The sequence below is a fragment of the Erythrolamprus reginae genome, chromosome 3, assembly GCF_031021105.1.
Source record: "Erythrolamprus reginae isolate rEryReg1 chromosome 3, rEryReg1.hap1, whole genome shotgun sequence".
Lineage (NCBI taxonomy): Eukaryota > Metazoa > Chordata > Lepidosauria > Squamata > Dipsadidae > Erythrolamprus > Erythrolamprus reginae.
Window position 1 is genome coordinate 110,165,597 of NC_091952.1, and position 16,984 is coordinate 110,182,580.

A 16,984-nucleotide genomic window follows, 5' to 3' on the forward strand; every position below is an offset into this window, starting at 1 on the left:
GATGGCTATGACCCCATATGCCCAAATGAAGGGAAAGTTTTCTGAAACTTGACTCACAAGGAAGCCAGATGAAAGGGCTGATCTTGTAGCCTTTAATCTTGCTCTCCCACCCTTTGGAATAATCACTGTGATGCTGGGATAATTTAAAATAAGAGAATGTTTATAGTTGCATTCATTTGAAAAGAAGGGATTACAAGAGAGTAAGCAGGCACACCAAGGGAAGTATACATTGAAGGCCTGCAAACTTTACCTAGTAATAGTCAAAGAAGTCTTTAGCTGAAACCTGACTAAGGTGTCAGTAGCAGTGCCAGGTGAACAATCCTAATCAACCAAGATGACAAAACTGAACTAGTTAACTTGCAGTTAGCATTTTGCTGAAGAGACGGAGTAACGACACGGACACAAGAGCTGGATTTAAAACTGGGTCATTTTTATTAACATAAATTAGCATAATTTAATTTAAATAAATTAGCATAACAACATAACTAACTATGACCCAAACAATGGACCTGCAGGGTCAAACAAATACTTCCGGGGCGGAAATGACGTAGCAATAAACCTTCCTGGGCAACTTATGGGCGTAGCTCGATGCTAGTCCAGGTGAGGGACACCTCCCTCACCTGAGACCCTGCCATGCACTTGCATGAGGGGGGTCCCGCTGGCTAACCCCTAACAGGGGACTTAAAGGTGCGGGACCCAAAGACAGGTTCCCCCCAACTGCTCAGGTCGCTTCCACCACAAGCTTGGAGAGAACCTGTCAATCATCCCCAAAGATGCCCAAGGGAGAACGCGCAGTTGCTAAACCACCACCCAGTTTTCCGCCCCTAACCTGCCAATGAGCGGGGGTCAGATCTCTATCTTGGCCCCCCGACTCCCCCCTCCAGCTGCGCCAGCTCACGCAGAGACCGCTGCAGGTCCTGTAAGAAAATGGCGTTCCCCTGTTCTGCCAGGTGAACGCCGTCGGCCCAGTAAAGCCACGGACGATCTACAGTGATGAGGGGATGGGCCACTACAACCCCACCTAATTCCCTGACTATTCTGCCCAGGGCCTTATTTACTCTACGCCTGACCTGGTGAGTGGTCCTAAGGGAAATGGCATCCCTCCACACGATCCTCAGGAGGATCTCTGACCACACCACTTGCGTGTTGGGCCACACAGAGCGAAGCCGCCGCAGGTCTTTGATCGCCTGGATGATCAATGGTAGACCCCCAAGCAGGCACAGGTCATTGCCACCGAGGTGCAAGACCAGCCATCTGGGCGCAGCAATGGGATGCCGCCCTCCCAGTCCAACCTGGGCGTGACCCTGGGAAGCCGCCTACCCAGTAACGTTGGGTGCAGCCGTGGGATGCTGCCCCCCCAGCAAAGCCGGCAGGAGTCCTTCCCACCGCATACCTCTTCGGCCCATCCAAACGACCTTGACCCACCGTCCCAATGACAACTGGGTCCTGATGGCGCTTCTGGCTGCTGAGCAGCCGGCCCAAAATATCATGCTGTGGCCACACAGCAGCGCCGTCAGTTTCGTGTTGGCATGGGGACCTGGAAGAGGACACACAGAGAGGTTACCTAGCCTAAGCCCTGCCTAGAATCCTCAGCGGGCCTAACATAACCCAAATATGCTGCTGACCCCCAGGAAACCAGAAAGTGCCGCACTAGTGGCAGCGCCGATATGGAACGAATGCATTCCATAGCCGGCGGGATCCATGCCTACCTGAGCCCTTGCCCTGGACACCAACACCCAAAATTGATAATGGGTCAGAGGGGTACCGTCCAGATGCTTAAAAAGGTACCCTTGCCCTGACCCACGTAAACTACAATAATGCTGCAAGGTGGCCACTGGACACACAGACTGGTCGGCGGCCGCGCTTAGCTCAATACAAACCCCTCTGTGCAGCTGATCTGTCTTAGAATGCCTTACTACAAGGGATACACCCCCCCCTGCCTGAAGGCTAGATCAGCATACTGGAAGGCACGGAGCGACGTGTCAGCTTGAGAGGAGGCCATGGCCTCGCTGACCCTGAGGGCCCCAAAAAACATGACACAAGTCGCTGCCCTAAAAAGACGGGCCTTGTACAATGAGGCACACAGACTGTCTAAAGCCTGATTTACCAGGGACAGCTGCTGAACTGTCAGGGCCCGACGAGTGTCACAAGGGGCTCCCAGTCGCTCCCTCACCCAGCCTTCCAGCATCTTCCGAATGCGGAAGTCACCAGAAAAATCTCTAAACCCCCCCCGCCTTGGACAGAAAGGCGAGGCCGGCTAACCTGGACCTAATAGTCCTAACTGAAAGGCCAAGCTGCCTAAGCTGGACACAAAATTCTGCCAGGTGCTCAACTGGGGCAGGCCAGCTATGGGGGTAACCCCTATCCTGCCTGAAATCCCCAAACTCCTTACCTGCATGCTGGTAAGCCCGCAGGGTTCCCGGTGCTACCGAGAGGGCGATAGCCCTGGAGGCCTCTTCTCTCCACCGCTCGGGAGCCCGCCCAGGCTCCAAAGGTGGTCTGGGAATGCCTCTGGCGACTCTCGGGTCCACGGGGCCAGGGTCCGAAACCTGGACAACTGACCACAGGACAAGGCGTCAGCAACCCCGTTATCTAACCCGGGGACATGCCTAGCTAAAAACAATGTGTTTAGGGACAAGGACCTGTGCACAAAATGGCGGACAAGCCGCATGACCCTGTCACTCTTAGAGGACAGGGCATTCACAACATGGACAACCGCTAGGTTGTCGCACCAAAAATGCACAGTCTTGTCCCCAAACTGCTCACCCCAAAGCTCTAGGGCCACTATCAAGGGGAAGAGCACCAAAAAAGTCAAATCCTTAACCAATGAAGAGGCACTCCATTTCGGAGGCCAAACCGACCAGCACCACTGGTCACCTAACACTACCCCAAAACCACAAGTCCCCGCAGCATCGGAGCAGAGCTGCAACTCAGCTTCCAAAAGAAGCTCGTGCCTCCAAAAAGACAGCCCATTAAAGTGGTCTAAAAACTCCCGCCACACGCAGAGGTCAGCCCTGACCCCTGCACATAAGCGGGTACGATGATGGGGCAAACAAATCCCCTTCATCGCAGTATATAACCTCCTAGAAAAGGCCCTGCCCGGCACCACAACCCGGCAGGCAAAATTAAGTATATCAGCTAGTTCCTGGAGCTGCCGAAGAGTGACCTTCCTGCAGCCCAGAACCGTATCAAGCTTATCCCTGACTTTAATCAATTTGTCCAGGGGCAATCTGGAAGATTGCTCAACTGAGTCCAATTCAATACCGAGGAAGGTAATCTTGGTGGCGGGGCCTTCGGTCTTCTCAGAGGCTAAAGGCACCCCCAACTGAGTGCAAAGGGCTTCGAAGTCCCGCATTAGAGCAAAGCATTGCTCCGAATACGCAGGCCCCACCACCAAGAAATCATCAAGGTAGTGAACAACCGAACCCAGACCACTGCGCCTCCTGAGCGCCCACTCCAAGAAGGTGCTAAAGCTCTCGAAAAGAGAGCATGAGACAGAGCAACCCATGGGTAAAGCCCTGTCTACATAAAAACCACCTTCGAAATGGAAGCCCAAGAGCTCGAAGTCGTCTGGGTGTATGGGGAGGAGCCGGAATGCCGACTTAATGTCGTATTTTCCCATAAGGGCTCCAACCCCACACTTCCTAACCATGGCCACGGCCGCATCAAAGGATGTGTACCGGACTGAACAAAGCTCGTCAGGAATGAAATCATTCACTGACTCCCCTTTAGGAAAAGACAAGTGGTGAATCAACTTAAATTCACCACTCGCCTTTTTGGGGACCACCCTTAATGGGGATACTCGAAGATTCGGGAAGGGCGGCTCCGGGAAAGGCCCAAGGACCCTGCCCTCGGCCACCTCCTTCCGAATCTTAGCCCTAACAATGTCTTCATGTCCCACAACCGATCTAAGGTTGTCGGACATGAAGGCCTGCCTAATCCCCACGTAAGGGATCCTGAATCCCTTGGAGAAACCTAGCAAGAGAGCAGCCGCTCTCGAGCGAGGGTGGTAGTCAATCAACCAACCCTCAAGTGCTTTTAAATTAATTGGGCTGGGTCCCTTTTCCCCCAGTAGGTGGGGGAGGTTTTCCTGGACCCCCACCCTTCTTTTCCGCCCCCTTCTTGGGGCGGGGGCACACAGAGGAGGCATGGGTCCCCCCACAATTCCCGCATGCATGTTTATACTTGCAAAAGGGATGAAAACACGCCCCTTTTACAGCAAACTAATGACACGCAGGGGAGGCTCCCTTCCCCGCTCCCCCCGTAGCCGCCTTGGCTGGTGTGGAAGCCGTGGGCTCCTCCTCCATGAAATGACCGCTATTGGTCCTGTCGCACCCTTCCTTGCCAGACATATACGTGGCCTGGAACCATAGATCTGGCACCACCATATCCCAGGGGAGGGAGGGGTCGTGAGCTATCCGCATCATAAAGCCTTTGTCGTAATGATGCCAGATAGTACCTTTATACTCAAAATGAGCCCTAGCAATTAAGTCAATATATTTGAGCATAGAAGCGGCCCTAGCCGGCTGCCTTTGAATTACAACTGATGCATAAGTCAGGAAAGCGTACAGCCATGAGCTGAAACACTTAGTGACTTTGGTCTTTTTAGGCTTTTCCCCGGGCACTACATCCTTTTCCTGCTTGGGGACCTCTCTGTTCAATAGTGAGAAGAGGTCCATATACTCTCCCCTCCAAATCGCCTCCTTCACTGACGGGTGGAGGTGGTACCCCAGGGGAGTGGCAGGTAGCCCACATGGGATAGCCCCAGCCTTGATGCTGGCGAACGGGTCCCACACGGTGGAGGCCCCAGTTCCCAGCACCCCTAGCCCCGGTGGATACACCAAAGGGGGCGGGGGCATAATAGCGGGCGCTGGAGGGATCCAACCCGCCTCCCCGGGCCCCGGTGGGAAAATCACCCCTGGCGCCCCTGCCGGCAGAGCCGGCGGGGACCAAACCTGACCACATGTGCCTGAAGTGGACCCCAGAAAACTAGCGCCACTCCCCAAACCAGGCGGGTTAAACCCCGGACCCTGCAAGGGGAGGAGCGATGTGGCGGACAAGTGTGGTGCAGCCTCACCTGCCCCATACGGGGTTGAAGACATCCACGGGGGCCCATCCGAGAGGGGCCCTGCAATGCCGCCCTCTGCCCCGACTGGGCCATCTGCCCGGTCTGGGCCATCTGCCCGGCCTGGGCTACCTCTTCTTCTGGCTCCCTTCCCCAGGCCGCCGATGCAGCCAGGGGGATCCCGCCTGGGCCCGATCCGGACCGCCAACGCTCCAGCTCATCAAGCCTTTCCAGGACCCTGGCCCAAGAAAGGGAGGGAGAAACATCAAGGTGAGGGGCTGGAGGCATAAACCCCCCCTTCCGGTGGGACCACCCCAGGGGTCCCCTCTAGGTTAGCCCGAGCCCGGGCTGAAGACCTCAACGCCCTCCTAGGCCGCCCTGCTGGTTGGGCCGGAGGGGCCTGGGCCTGCCTCTTCTTCGGGGCCATACCCTTATTATTATTTAATATTCTATCTGTTAAGAAAACAAGAGATTGGGCTGGGAAGCGAGGCCAACACTAAGCACCCAGGCCTCACGAGGGGAGGCCCAGCGGCAGGCCAACCCACCCAATGGTGGCAGAAAAGCCAAGCCGCTCCTCCCAATGGGCACCCTCCACGACCCCCCGATCCTGGGGGAAAACGGAGCAGGCAAACCGAGGGCGGCAGCCAGCCGATGCCGGCTCCGCCAGGCAGAAGATGCCACGCCGAAGAGCTCTTTCCGCCGACTACGAAGCCACAAAATGGCGGCCAAAGACACGAGGCTGCCTAAAATGGCTGCTGAGAGCAGGCACCCAGCCGAGTGTCTGCCGTTCAGCCAAGGTCCGGGCGAAAAGGCTCAGCCCCGGGCCTACACGCCCTTAAATAGGGCCAGCAAGCCCCGCCCGGACTCGTCAGCAGTCAGGCCGAGTTGGCCTGACTCTCGGCCGAAGTCTCGCATCGCGAGACTTCGGCCGAGAACAAGATGGCGACCGCCAAGGAGCCCGGTGTCTCCCCGACCCTCCAGCAAACGCCGCCAGCGGGGTAAGTCCGCTGGCGCTATTTTAAGGGAAATGCTACACTGGGGAGAAAAGCAGCTCGGATAGAATAACTTGTTTAGTCAATCTCTCCACTCTGCAAGAGGTAAAGAAGACACAGGACATCTCCTAACTGACAATATTGCTAAATAAATGATAGGCAGTGAGATGCTGCAAAAGTTGGAAGACATTTCTATCCAATGAAGTACACCAGATCAAGAAATCAGCTCCATATGAATATCAGAACTAAATTTTCATGAGATAGACCATAGTATCAGTATCTTGCAAATCTGCTTATTTTTTACATTCCCTCCTTACAATCATCTAAGTCAAGAGGAGTCAGTTTGATCCTTTTCTTAATAATTATCTCTTTTCCTGGGCTTTATAAAAGGTTTCTGCCCTTGTTATTTCTGTAACTGTCTCTGAATATTATTTCTAAGGTCCTCTCCATGAGTCCCTATAGCAGTGATGATGAACCTTTTTTCCCTTATGTGCAGAAAGCCCGTGTGTGTGTGTGCTCTCGCTCAAGTGTGAGTGCCCATACTCATAATTCAATGCCTGGGGATGGCAAAAATTGCCTCTACTGCTCCCCCAGAGACCCTCTGGAGGCTTGAAAACTTGGTAGGCCCATTTTTCACCCTCCCCAAGCTCCAGAAGCAAAAATGCCCTCCCCCCATCACCCCAGAGACTCTCCATAAGCTGAAAATGCCTTCTCAGATCCTCCGGATGCACCAAAAACCAGCTGGCCAGCACACACATGCACATTGGAACTGAGCTGTGGTAATGGCTCGTGTGCCAGCAGATGTGGTTCCGCATGCCACCTGTGGCACCCATGCCATAATTTCACCATCACTGCCCTATAGCAAAGGATGCAATATTCCAGGGTAAATATTTCAGAGTCCTTTGGGAGTTGGGTGCCATAGAAATATAATAAATTAAATTAAATCATTTACCTAGTTGGTTCAGCAATATTGTTTGGGCCCTATTGGTTCAAATATTGAATTGGAACTCTTTCCCACACACAAACAGATGAGTGTCATAGGAATCTATGGTGGGTGAGCATGTGAGGCCTACATCAGATGCTATGGTTAAATGCTTGCAGGCCTTGCTGAGGAGAGTGGAGAGAAAGCAATGAATAAAGTGTAGATCTTTATAACTGCATCACGTGTGGGAATCATTAGAAACTGCTTAAAGGAAGGTATAACAAAAGGGAGTGATATTTTTGTTTTTAAAGAATAGAAGGCTGAGTGAACTAGCCAAACACAGACACATCCCTGGTTTAGCTGCTGTTTGATAAATTAAAGTACAGTGATACCTTGTCTTACAAACTTAATTGGTTCCGGGATGAGGTTCTTAAGGTGAAAAGTTTGTAAGACGAAACAATGTTTCCCATAGGAATCAATGGAAATGCGATTAATGCGTGCAAGCCCAAAATTCACCCCTTTTGCCATCCGAAGTGCGTTTTTGCACTGCTGGGATTCCCCTGAGGCTCCCCTCCATTCGAAACCCCACCTCCGGACCTCTGTGTTTTTGCGATGCTGCGATTTCACTGAAGCTCCCCTCGCTGGGAAACCCCACCTCCGGACTTCCATTGCCAGCGAAGTGCCCGTTTTTGCGCTGCTGGGATTCCCCTGCAGCATCACAAAAACACAGAAGTCCGGAGGTGGGGTTTCCCAGGGAGGGGAGCCTCAGGGGAATCCCAGCAGCGCAAAAATGGGTGCTTCGCTGGCAACGGAAGTTCGGAGGCGGGGCATCCCAGCGGCGGCGGTGGGTTTGTAAGGTGAAAATAGTTCGTAAGAAGAGGCAAAAAAATCTTAAACCCCGGGTTTGTATCTCGAAAAGTTTGTATGACGAGGCGTTTGTAAGACGAGGTATCACTGTATGTCAAATGTAGTCCTTAGCTTACAGTGGCAGTTGGGACCAGAATTTCCATCACAGAATGGCAAAGTACAGATAGTCCTCAATTTATGACTACAAAATGTACAGTATGTTGTTAAGTGAGAGAATTGTTAAGTGAGTTTTGCCCCATTTTATGACTTTTCTTGGCACATTTGTTAAGTGAATCACTGTAGCTGTTAAATTAGTAACAGGGTTGTTAAATGAATCTGGTTTCCTCGTTTGTCAGGAAGGTCACAAAAAAGCGATCACAGGACTCCAGGACACTGCAACCTTCATAATTGATTTTACATGTGGGAAGCTTGCAGGAATATATAGGAAATCACATGCTGTAAAGCTGGAACTTTGTGAAGCATTGAAAGTCCTCCCGATTCAGTGCCATTGTAGCTTTTAATGGTTGCTGAATGAGTGGTCACAAGTCAAGGACTATCTGTAATTGCAAAAGCTTAGCTCCCATCATTGGAATCCAGAAATGTGGGTATGGAAGTGTTTAGGGTTCTAACAGAGAAGAGAAATACAGTAATTAGAAGGGGAAAAAGAAAGGAAGAAGGAAGGTACAAATAGGGATACAAGGACCTATAAAACTGATGACAAAATATTGAACTACTGCAGGAAGGCAATGGACTGTGATTGTTAAACAAAGCTCCTCTTTCCTTCTAAGGATCTCTTTTAGCAAAGGGGTCTGCTCAAGACATAATGATGGCAAATGTCACCACCATACAGATGGGTCCATGTTAGAAGACCAGGACAGCAAGAAAGACCAAAGCGTTTTGGAGCTCCTGAATGGGGGAATGTCTAGGTAAAAGAAAAAAATAGATTGCATTCCCATATCAGAGAAGTATAAACCGCAGAAGAAGTGTGACAGGAAAATGCTCAAAGCTGTAGCTGTAAGGGGCTATTCTCCTGATACCACCTGAAGATACTACCATACCTGTTGTGGTTAGCTCTGGCCCAGCTCCTGCCCCAAGGACTGTGGGGGTGGAGGTGGAGGTGGGTGAAACATCCAAATGTCACAGGCCTGTTTTGCTGCCGACAGCTTTGGGCAGCAAATTATCCTCTGAAGAAGGGAGTGTCTGTGAGATGGGACCTTCAGAGGGGGGCCTGGCGGGCAGCCCAGAAAGAAGCCAGTCTTCATCTTCCTTATCTTTGATAGACTCTGATGAGGCAGTTGTCATAGACCCACGCATGCATAGAGCTATGCATAGAAGAGAACAGCTTCACAGATATTACAGCAGATAATAGAGTCTACCTGTGGTTGGGTGGGGTTCAAGTAATTAGGGCTGCTGTTAAATGGGCAGTGTGCCGGCCTCGCAGTGTGGAAGATTATCTGATCATGCTTGTGGAGTTTGCATTGCCATTCCGAATTTTCCCAGGACCTTGTGTTTTAATCCCCTTTTCCATTTTATTCTTTCTATTCTTCCTTCTAGGAAGGAAGGACTTTGTTAGAAAAATAAAGGGGTTATTGGATGAAACTTTGGACACTTGACAACTGGTCTGTAGTTATGATGGTGGCAATGTCCCAGGATTATGTGAACATCTTTTGGGATCTTCTGACAAGTAACTGCAGGGATTCATTTAATGACTGTGGCAAGAAAGATGGTAAAGAGAGGCAGAACTCACTTAATAACTGTCTTACTCAGGAGATTGAATCGTTGGCATCCACTGGGGTCAGAACAGAAGTCGAGGATTATCTGTCCGACCAGTGCACTCTTTTAGAAGCAGATCATGAGTCCATTTTGAAGCTCCCCAGAAAACATCTAGGGGGGATGGCAGGTTGTCCTTGACTTACAACGGTTCATTTACTGACCATTCAAAGTCACAATGGCCTTGAAAAAGTGACTTATGCCCCCTTTTCACACTTACGACCTTCGCAGCAGCCCCACAATCGTGTGATCAAAATTTGGCCGCCATTTCATATTTATGACCGTTGCTGTGTCTTGAGGTTACATGACTTTTGCAACCGTCTCACAAACAAAGACAATGGGGGCAGGGGGGCAGAAAAGCCAGATTCGCTTAACAACTAGGTTTCTAACCAATCCATGCCCAGGCATGAAAATGCGCCACTCAGACGTTATACTTTTCTACCCACACCGAAAAAATATTAGAGGGAACATTGGTCATGGAAACTAAAATATCTAAGGCAGACTCGATACTGTTGTAGCAACTATATTTTTATTGATTGATTGATTTTGTCCAATACACAATGAGGGTTTTAGTGGGTATACACATAGTAAAATACATGATGAAGGTTATAGAGGATATAGTCATAGTAAAATATATCTAAGAAAGAATAGAAGAGAAGTTATAGGAATAGAACATATCAATGAAAGAATAGAAGAAGAGATATAGGAATAGAAGAAAGGTATAGGAGATATAGGAGAGCAATAGGACAGGGGACAGAAGGCACTCTAGTGCACTTGTACTCGCCCCTTACTGACCTGTTAGGAATCTGGATAGGTCAACCGTGGATAATCTAAGGGTAACGTGTTGGGGATTGGGGGATGACACTATGGAGTTCCACGCTTTGACAACTCGGTTACTGAAGTTGTATTTTTTACAGTCAAGTTTGGAGTGGTTAATATTAAGTTTAAACCTGTTGTGTGCTCTTGTGTTGTTGTGGTTGAAGCTGAAGTAGTCACCAACAGGCAGGATGTTGCAGCATATAATCTTGAATACTTAGATCATGTTTAAGGCGTCTTAGTTCTACGCTTTCAAGACCCAGGATTGAAAGTCTTAGTCTCATAGGGTATTCTGTTTCGAGGGGAGGAGTGAAGGGCTCTTCAGCTGTATTCCAGTCCTCTAGCAGTTTTACCATGCTCCAAGAACTCTAAAAAACTTCCTTTAGTAGCTACAAAAACACATCTGCCAGCTCCTTTAGTTCCCTGAGATGAAATCCATCTGGTCCTGGTGATTTGAACTTATTCAGATTGGATAAATGTTCTCTTACTATTTTCTTTCCTATTTTGATCTGCATCCCTATTCTGTCTCCTTCTGTACTGATAGGTAGACTATTATAGATTGAAACTCTAGGTGTGTTTTTTACTATGTTAATTGTTGTGATTCAGCCTGAGGCTCCTCAGGGACCGGCTGGATCTCTGCCGGATCCATGCCCAGAGGAGGAGGACAGTGAACAGGAGGGGGAGGACCAGGCAGACGGGGGAGAGGAACGTCAGGAAGAGGAGGAGGGAGAGCAGCCTGAGACCCCCCGGGGGGGGGGCTCTCCCCAGCTGGTAGCCTGGATTCATTGGATGAAGACGCACAGTCTATAATAGACATGAGGCAGCGACGAGCAGCTCAAAGACGGAGCCAATTAGAAAGGTATTTCCATCCCTGAATTGGCAACAGCTGGGTTTGGGTGTGGTTCTCCTCAGCAGGGTTGAAAAGGCAGGCCCGCCCTTACAGTCTTGTGGAGAGTTATCAATTGGGAGTCCTGTGACCTTTGCTTCGATTCTCGGCGTCTCTGATCTTGGCTTGTGGCCAAGAAGTCTGGAAGACTTGGGGGAGGCATGGGTTTTATTATCTCCAATGTTGTTTTTGCCAGCAAGACTCCTGTTTTATTGCCTGGCCTTCATGAAACCTCTGTGAAGCTTCATAGTGTTCCTGTCTGTAAGAACAGTTTTTGTTACCTGTGTTTGCTTTGAATTATATAAACTGCCTTTGCTTTTTACCAGTGTGTCTGGATACTCTTTTTGGTTGGTGTTGGCATCTGGGGGGACCCAGACAGAACAGTTAATGATACACTTTACTTATCTCCACACCCCCATTTAAACATCTTTATCAGCTTAAGTGTAAACTAAATACCATTTTATTTTCCTTAATTTCAATATTGAGTTTACTTGCAAGGAATCTTAGCCAAGTGTCAAAGTCACGACCTACCAGTTATATAGGCAATATTTCTGAACAACCTATGAGGTGTTTGTGGTCAACCCCTCTAGATCTTGCCAACAGGTGTTAAAAAATGTTACTTCTAGGAGGCAAAGGCACAAATAAACTAATAGCGCTAACTAAAATCAATTAATAGCTTACCAAAGTTTCTAATTATTTATTAATAAGCTAATAAACCACCTATCCTCAAACTGGAATTGTATCACAGCTACAAGAAGCAGACAAAGTTATTAGGCAAAGGCCCAGACTGACTCCCCCTAATTTAGGTGGCTGTAACAAGGAATGAAAACTTATCAGCTGAAATTTCCTGGTCCCCCGCCCCCCGGAATGTTATTGTCCTGGAGTCCTGTTCATAACATCAAGCCAGTTGTCATCTATTATACAATCAGAAGCCAAGCCAATGAATTATTTCAAATTCAGAGATGATACAATCACATAAGGATGAAATGCCAAAAATGACTTGGTGGATTTTTAAAGATCAGAAGAGGAACTACTGTAATTAGTGGTTTTAGAACATTTAGTGCATTTCATTCCATTCTGTGTCAAAGTTTATGAAGGAATGTGGTTTGGCAAGCCCAGCATCAACCCAAGGAAGACTAGACTGCTTCTGGAACTTGGATTGGACTGTGAATTAGAGAGTTTGCTCTCTATCTCTGTTATTTAAAGAATATATTACAAATTGCTTGGTGAAAAAATATTTATTTATTTTTATTTTAGAACTCAGCACATCTTTAAGCTAAAAATATTAATTACAATTTTCTATTTTTATTGTGTTAAGTTGACCTGCTGATTGATAATTCAGATCAATTAAATGTTTACTGATAAAATGTATATTTTAAAAAAATGTAAATTCTTCATTGTAGATGTATCTGCCTTAAATATAGTCTGCAGGTTTGTTTGTAAATGTTAACTTTTTCCCAGTTGGTAAAACTTGGTTTTTACAAGGTAGATTTTTAGGTTCAGATACTTTGTTGATAGCTATAGACAATACAGTTTAATGTGGTCATATTTTAGGAGAATGATAAATGATTTCTGATATTCATCTTCTGGTTCAAAGAACGGTGTGCATGTTCTGTTGTTCCTTTAGTTAGATCTGTAAAATACAATGTGAAGAATGAAGAAATAAATGTGCATCTCTACATTTTATATACCGTAATTTTTTTTTAAATGGCTAGATCTTGATCTACAGAAAAATACAGCCTCTGATAACTTTGCCATATTAAATTGATTCCATACATGGGCAAGAAGGCTCTGAAATGTCAGCAATTCAATTACTTAAAATTACTCAAGTGACTCAAAATTTGTAGACCTCTGGGCAATGTTCTCCTTTTTTTAAAAAGAAATTACTTTTTACAATAATATAACTTACAATAACAAATTTAAAGAATATTTATTAACCATTCTTGTTATTTTTGGATATCAACTGTGGCAGTCAGAAAGATCCTGAAGCCCAATATTTTAAAAACAAGAGTGGGAAAGTAGATGTTACCAAACTTTAATTCATCCTCACCAGGGATACACTTGAGAAAAGATGGAATACAAATGCAGTGAATAAACAAACTCCCATTATTCTCTGACAACACAGCCCAATAGAAGGACATTGGGAGCTGTAGTCCAGCAATACCGAAAAAGCTTCTTTCATTGATTAGAAAGAAGCCCCATTACAGAAATAATTGATATTTAATTTTAACTCTTGAAAAAAATTAGTATTTTGTTATTCCTATTGGTATTAATTGTAATTTCAAAGGAAAGCCTCATTATACAATAAGATTCCTGTGATCTAAATAAAATTGTTTCCATTCAAAACAATGGGAAAGAAGTATCATGGGAATAATACTTAAAACAAGTAATGGGGCAGGAAGGAAAAAATATCTGTCCTTTCATAATGAGTGTCTGAATCCTGGAAGATTCTTAGACCAGATTCTTAGATTCCTCTGTACTGGGACTGAAATGATAAATGGAAACTCCATGCAATAAATTTACTTGCCTCAAAATTAATGGTTCCAAATGAATGCTCATACTTTTTATTTTATTTCTTGCAATTATTTATTTATTTATTCATTCATTTATTTACTTACTTACTTATTTATTTATTTGATTTATATGCCGCTCCAAGGACTCAGGGTGGCTTACAACATTTGAAAGAAACAATGATATACAATAGTTAAATCCAATTAATTAACCCTGCTGTTCTCCTCGCATTTACTGTACACTTTTGGTCCTTGGGTCCTTTTAGACCCAGAGTAAAAAAAAGGTTGGATTTAGCTACTGGAAGTGGGATTTTGAATACTTTTTTCACTAGTATACTAATTTGTACATTTCTGAACACAATGAAATGAAAAATGAAATGTAAAAAATTAATGCTTATTTGTTTAATTTGCTCAGAAAAGCCTGCCCCCCCCCCGGCTGTGTGCAATTTTTTTCAATTTATAGATAGATTAGCCTGGTGGGGGGGGGAGGCCCTTTTCTGAGCAAAATACACAAATAAGCACCATTTTTTTCATTTCATTTTTCATTTCATTATGTTCAGAAATGTTCAAATTAGTATACTAGTGAAAAAAGTATTAAAAAAGACACTTCCAGTAGCTAAAACCAACCTTTTTTTACTCTGGGTCTAAAAGGACCTGGAGGAGTACAAGTGTACAGTAAATACGCAGACAATAGCAGGGGTTAGTAATTGCACACAGCTGGGGGAGGAAGGGAGGGGGAAGGCCTTTTCTAAGCAAAATAAACAAATAAGCATACATTTTTCATTTCATTTTTCATTTCATTATGTTCAGAAATGTTCAAATTAATATGCCAATGCCAAAGATATTTTTAAAATTCAGATTTTGCAGGCTAATCTATCTGTAAATTGAAAAAATTGCACACAGCAGGGGGGGCAGGCTTTTATGAGCAAAATAAACAAATAAGCATCAATTCTTTCATTTCATATTTCATTTCATTGAGTTCAGAAATGTTCAAATTAATATACTAGTGAAAAAAGTATTCAAAAGAACACTTTCAGTAGGTAAAACCAACTTTTTTTACTCTGGGTCTAAAAGGACACGGAGGAGTACAAGTGTAAGTATTTTTGCCCAGCAAAAACTAAACAATTAAAAAAAAAAACCCTTAGAAATAGCCCATCAAATGAGACAAAGTCATGTAATTTCAAGTTTCAGATATGCAGGGAAATTTTTTTTACAATCTTTTACAATTTTGTTTTGTGTCTAAAAGGACCTGAGGAGAACAGCAGGGTTAAACTAAATAAGTTAATGTTAAAGTTAATTTTATTAACCCTGGTACTCTCCTTGCATTTACTATACACTTGTTACCCTCCAGGTCCTTTTAGACCTGGAGTATTAAAAGGTTGGTTCTAGCTACTGGAATGGGTTTTTTGAATACTTTTTTCACTAGTATACTAATTTGAACATTTCTGAACATAATGAAATGAAAATTGAAATGGAAAAAAAAGATGCTTATTTGTTTATTTTCCTCAGAAAAGGGCCTCCTCCCACATCTGTGTGCACTTTTTTCAATTTATAGATAGAATAACCTGCCAAATCAGAATTTATTTGACCATCTTTGGCATTGGCATACTAATTTGAACATTTCTGAACATAACGAAATGGAAAAAAAATGTTTTGGACACTTGGAGTCCTCCGGGTCATGTGTGACCAGGAGTAAAAAAGGTTGGTTCTAGCTACTGGAATGGGTTTTTTGAATACTTTTTTCACTAGTATACAAATTTGAACATTTCTGAACACAATGAAATGAAAATTGAAGTGAAAAATTAATGCTTATTTATTTATTTTGCTCATCAAACCCCACCCACCATTATTGTGAAATTTTGTTCATTTTCATCTAGATTAGGCTGAAAAATCTGACTTTTTTTTACCATCTTTGGTATTAGGAAACTCATTTGAACGTTTCTGAAGACAATGATATGAAAATTGAAGTGAAAAAACTAATTCTTATTTGTTTATTTTGCTCATAAAACTCACCCCCCATTTTTGTGCAATTTTGTTCATTTTCATCTCAATTAGCCTGCAAAATCAGAATTTTTTAACCATCTTTGGCATTGGCATACTAAGTTGAACATTCTGAACATAATGAAATGAAAATTGAAATGAGAAAAAATGATGTTCGCAAAGATGTTTTTTAAAATATTTTTTTCACTAGTACACTAATTTGAATATTCCTGATCACAAACAAATGAAAAATGAAATGAAAAAAAAAATGGATTTTACAGGCTAATCTATCTATAAATTGAAATAATTGCACACAGCCAGGGGAGGCAGGCTTTTCGCAGCAAAATAAACAAATAAGCATTACTTTTTTCATTTCAATTTTCATTTCATTGTGTTCAGCAATGTTCAAATTAGTATACTAGAAAAAAAAAGTATTCAAAAAAACCCATTCCAGTAGCTAGAACCAACCTTTTTTACTCCGGGTCACATATGACCGGGAGGACTACAAGTGTTCAAAACATTTTTTTTTTCATTTCCAAGCTTAGAATGAATGTAAAAAACAGACTGAAGAAAGACCCTATGAAATGAATTGGATGAGATAGATTGTCCATTATTAAATAAAATTCTATTGACTTCAGGAGACTACTAGATCCAACCTAAGGATTACTTGCTTTCTACTGAAAATTTTACTGTGCATGCTAAATGAATTTGTTTCATTGAGGACAATGAAATCAATAAAAATAGCCCATTGAGGTTAAAATAGAGCTTACATTCATTTCAGGCCTAAGACACAGGGATCTCCTGTTCTTTATTTTGGAATTTATCAGGATTCAGCAACAGACCAGAAGAGATGAAATGATAGACAATGTTTTTGTCCCATGCCTCATTGTTTTTAAGTAACACCAACACTCATAGGTTTCTTTCCCATTGCTCTGATCAGAAGAAATTTTATTTAGGTCAGAGGAATCTTCAAAAGTGTTCTGATTTAGAAGAATTGCCAAAGACTAAGTTGCTTTATAATCTATTACATCCACAATTTTAGCTACCAGGCTTTGGCCATTTACACATTTCAATTGTTTTTTTCAATGATTAGATATACAGTAGATGTACAGTGGTACCTCTACCTAAGAATGCCTCTACTTAAAAACTTTTCTAGATAAGAACCGAGTGTTTAAGAATTTTTTGCCTCTTCTTAAG

General features: G+C 44.6%; 1 protein-coding gene and 1 long non-coding RNA gene across 9 annotated transcripts in view; both read right to left on the bottom strand.

The window, feature by feature from the left end:
- LOC139164357 (uncharacterized) overlaps positions 1-16,984 on the bottom strand; it is a 283,996-nt gene that overhangs the window by 41,356 nt on the left and 225,656 nt on the right. The window lies entirely within an intron of this gene.
- The window catches only part of LOC139164354 (complement factor H-related protein 2-like), a 36,373-nt gene continuing 31,909 nt past the window's right edge, over positions 12,521-16,984 (bottom strand). For all 8 annotated transcript variants that reach the window (XR_011558607.1, XR_011558608.1, XM_070746370.1 and 5 more), the window contains one exon: positions 12,521-12,930. Coding sequence is in view for 6 of the 8 variants with exons in the window: in XM_070746370.1 (XP_070602471.1) it covers positions 12,848-12,930 (83 nt within the window). In the remaining 2 variants the exon portion in view is untranslated. The remainder of the gene's footprint in view (positions 12,931-16,984) is intronic.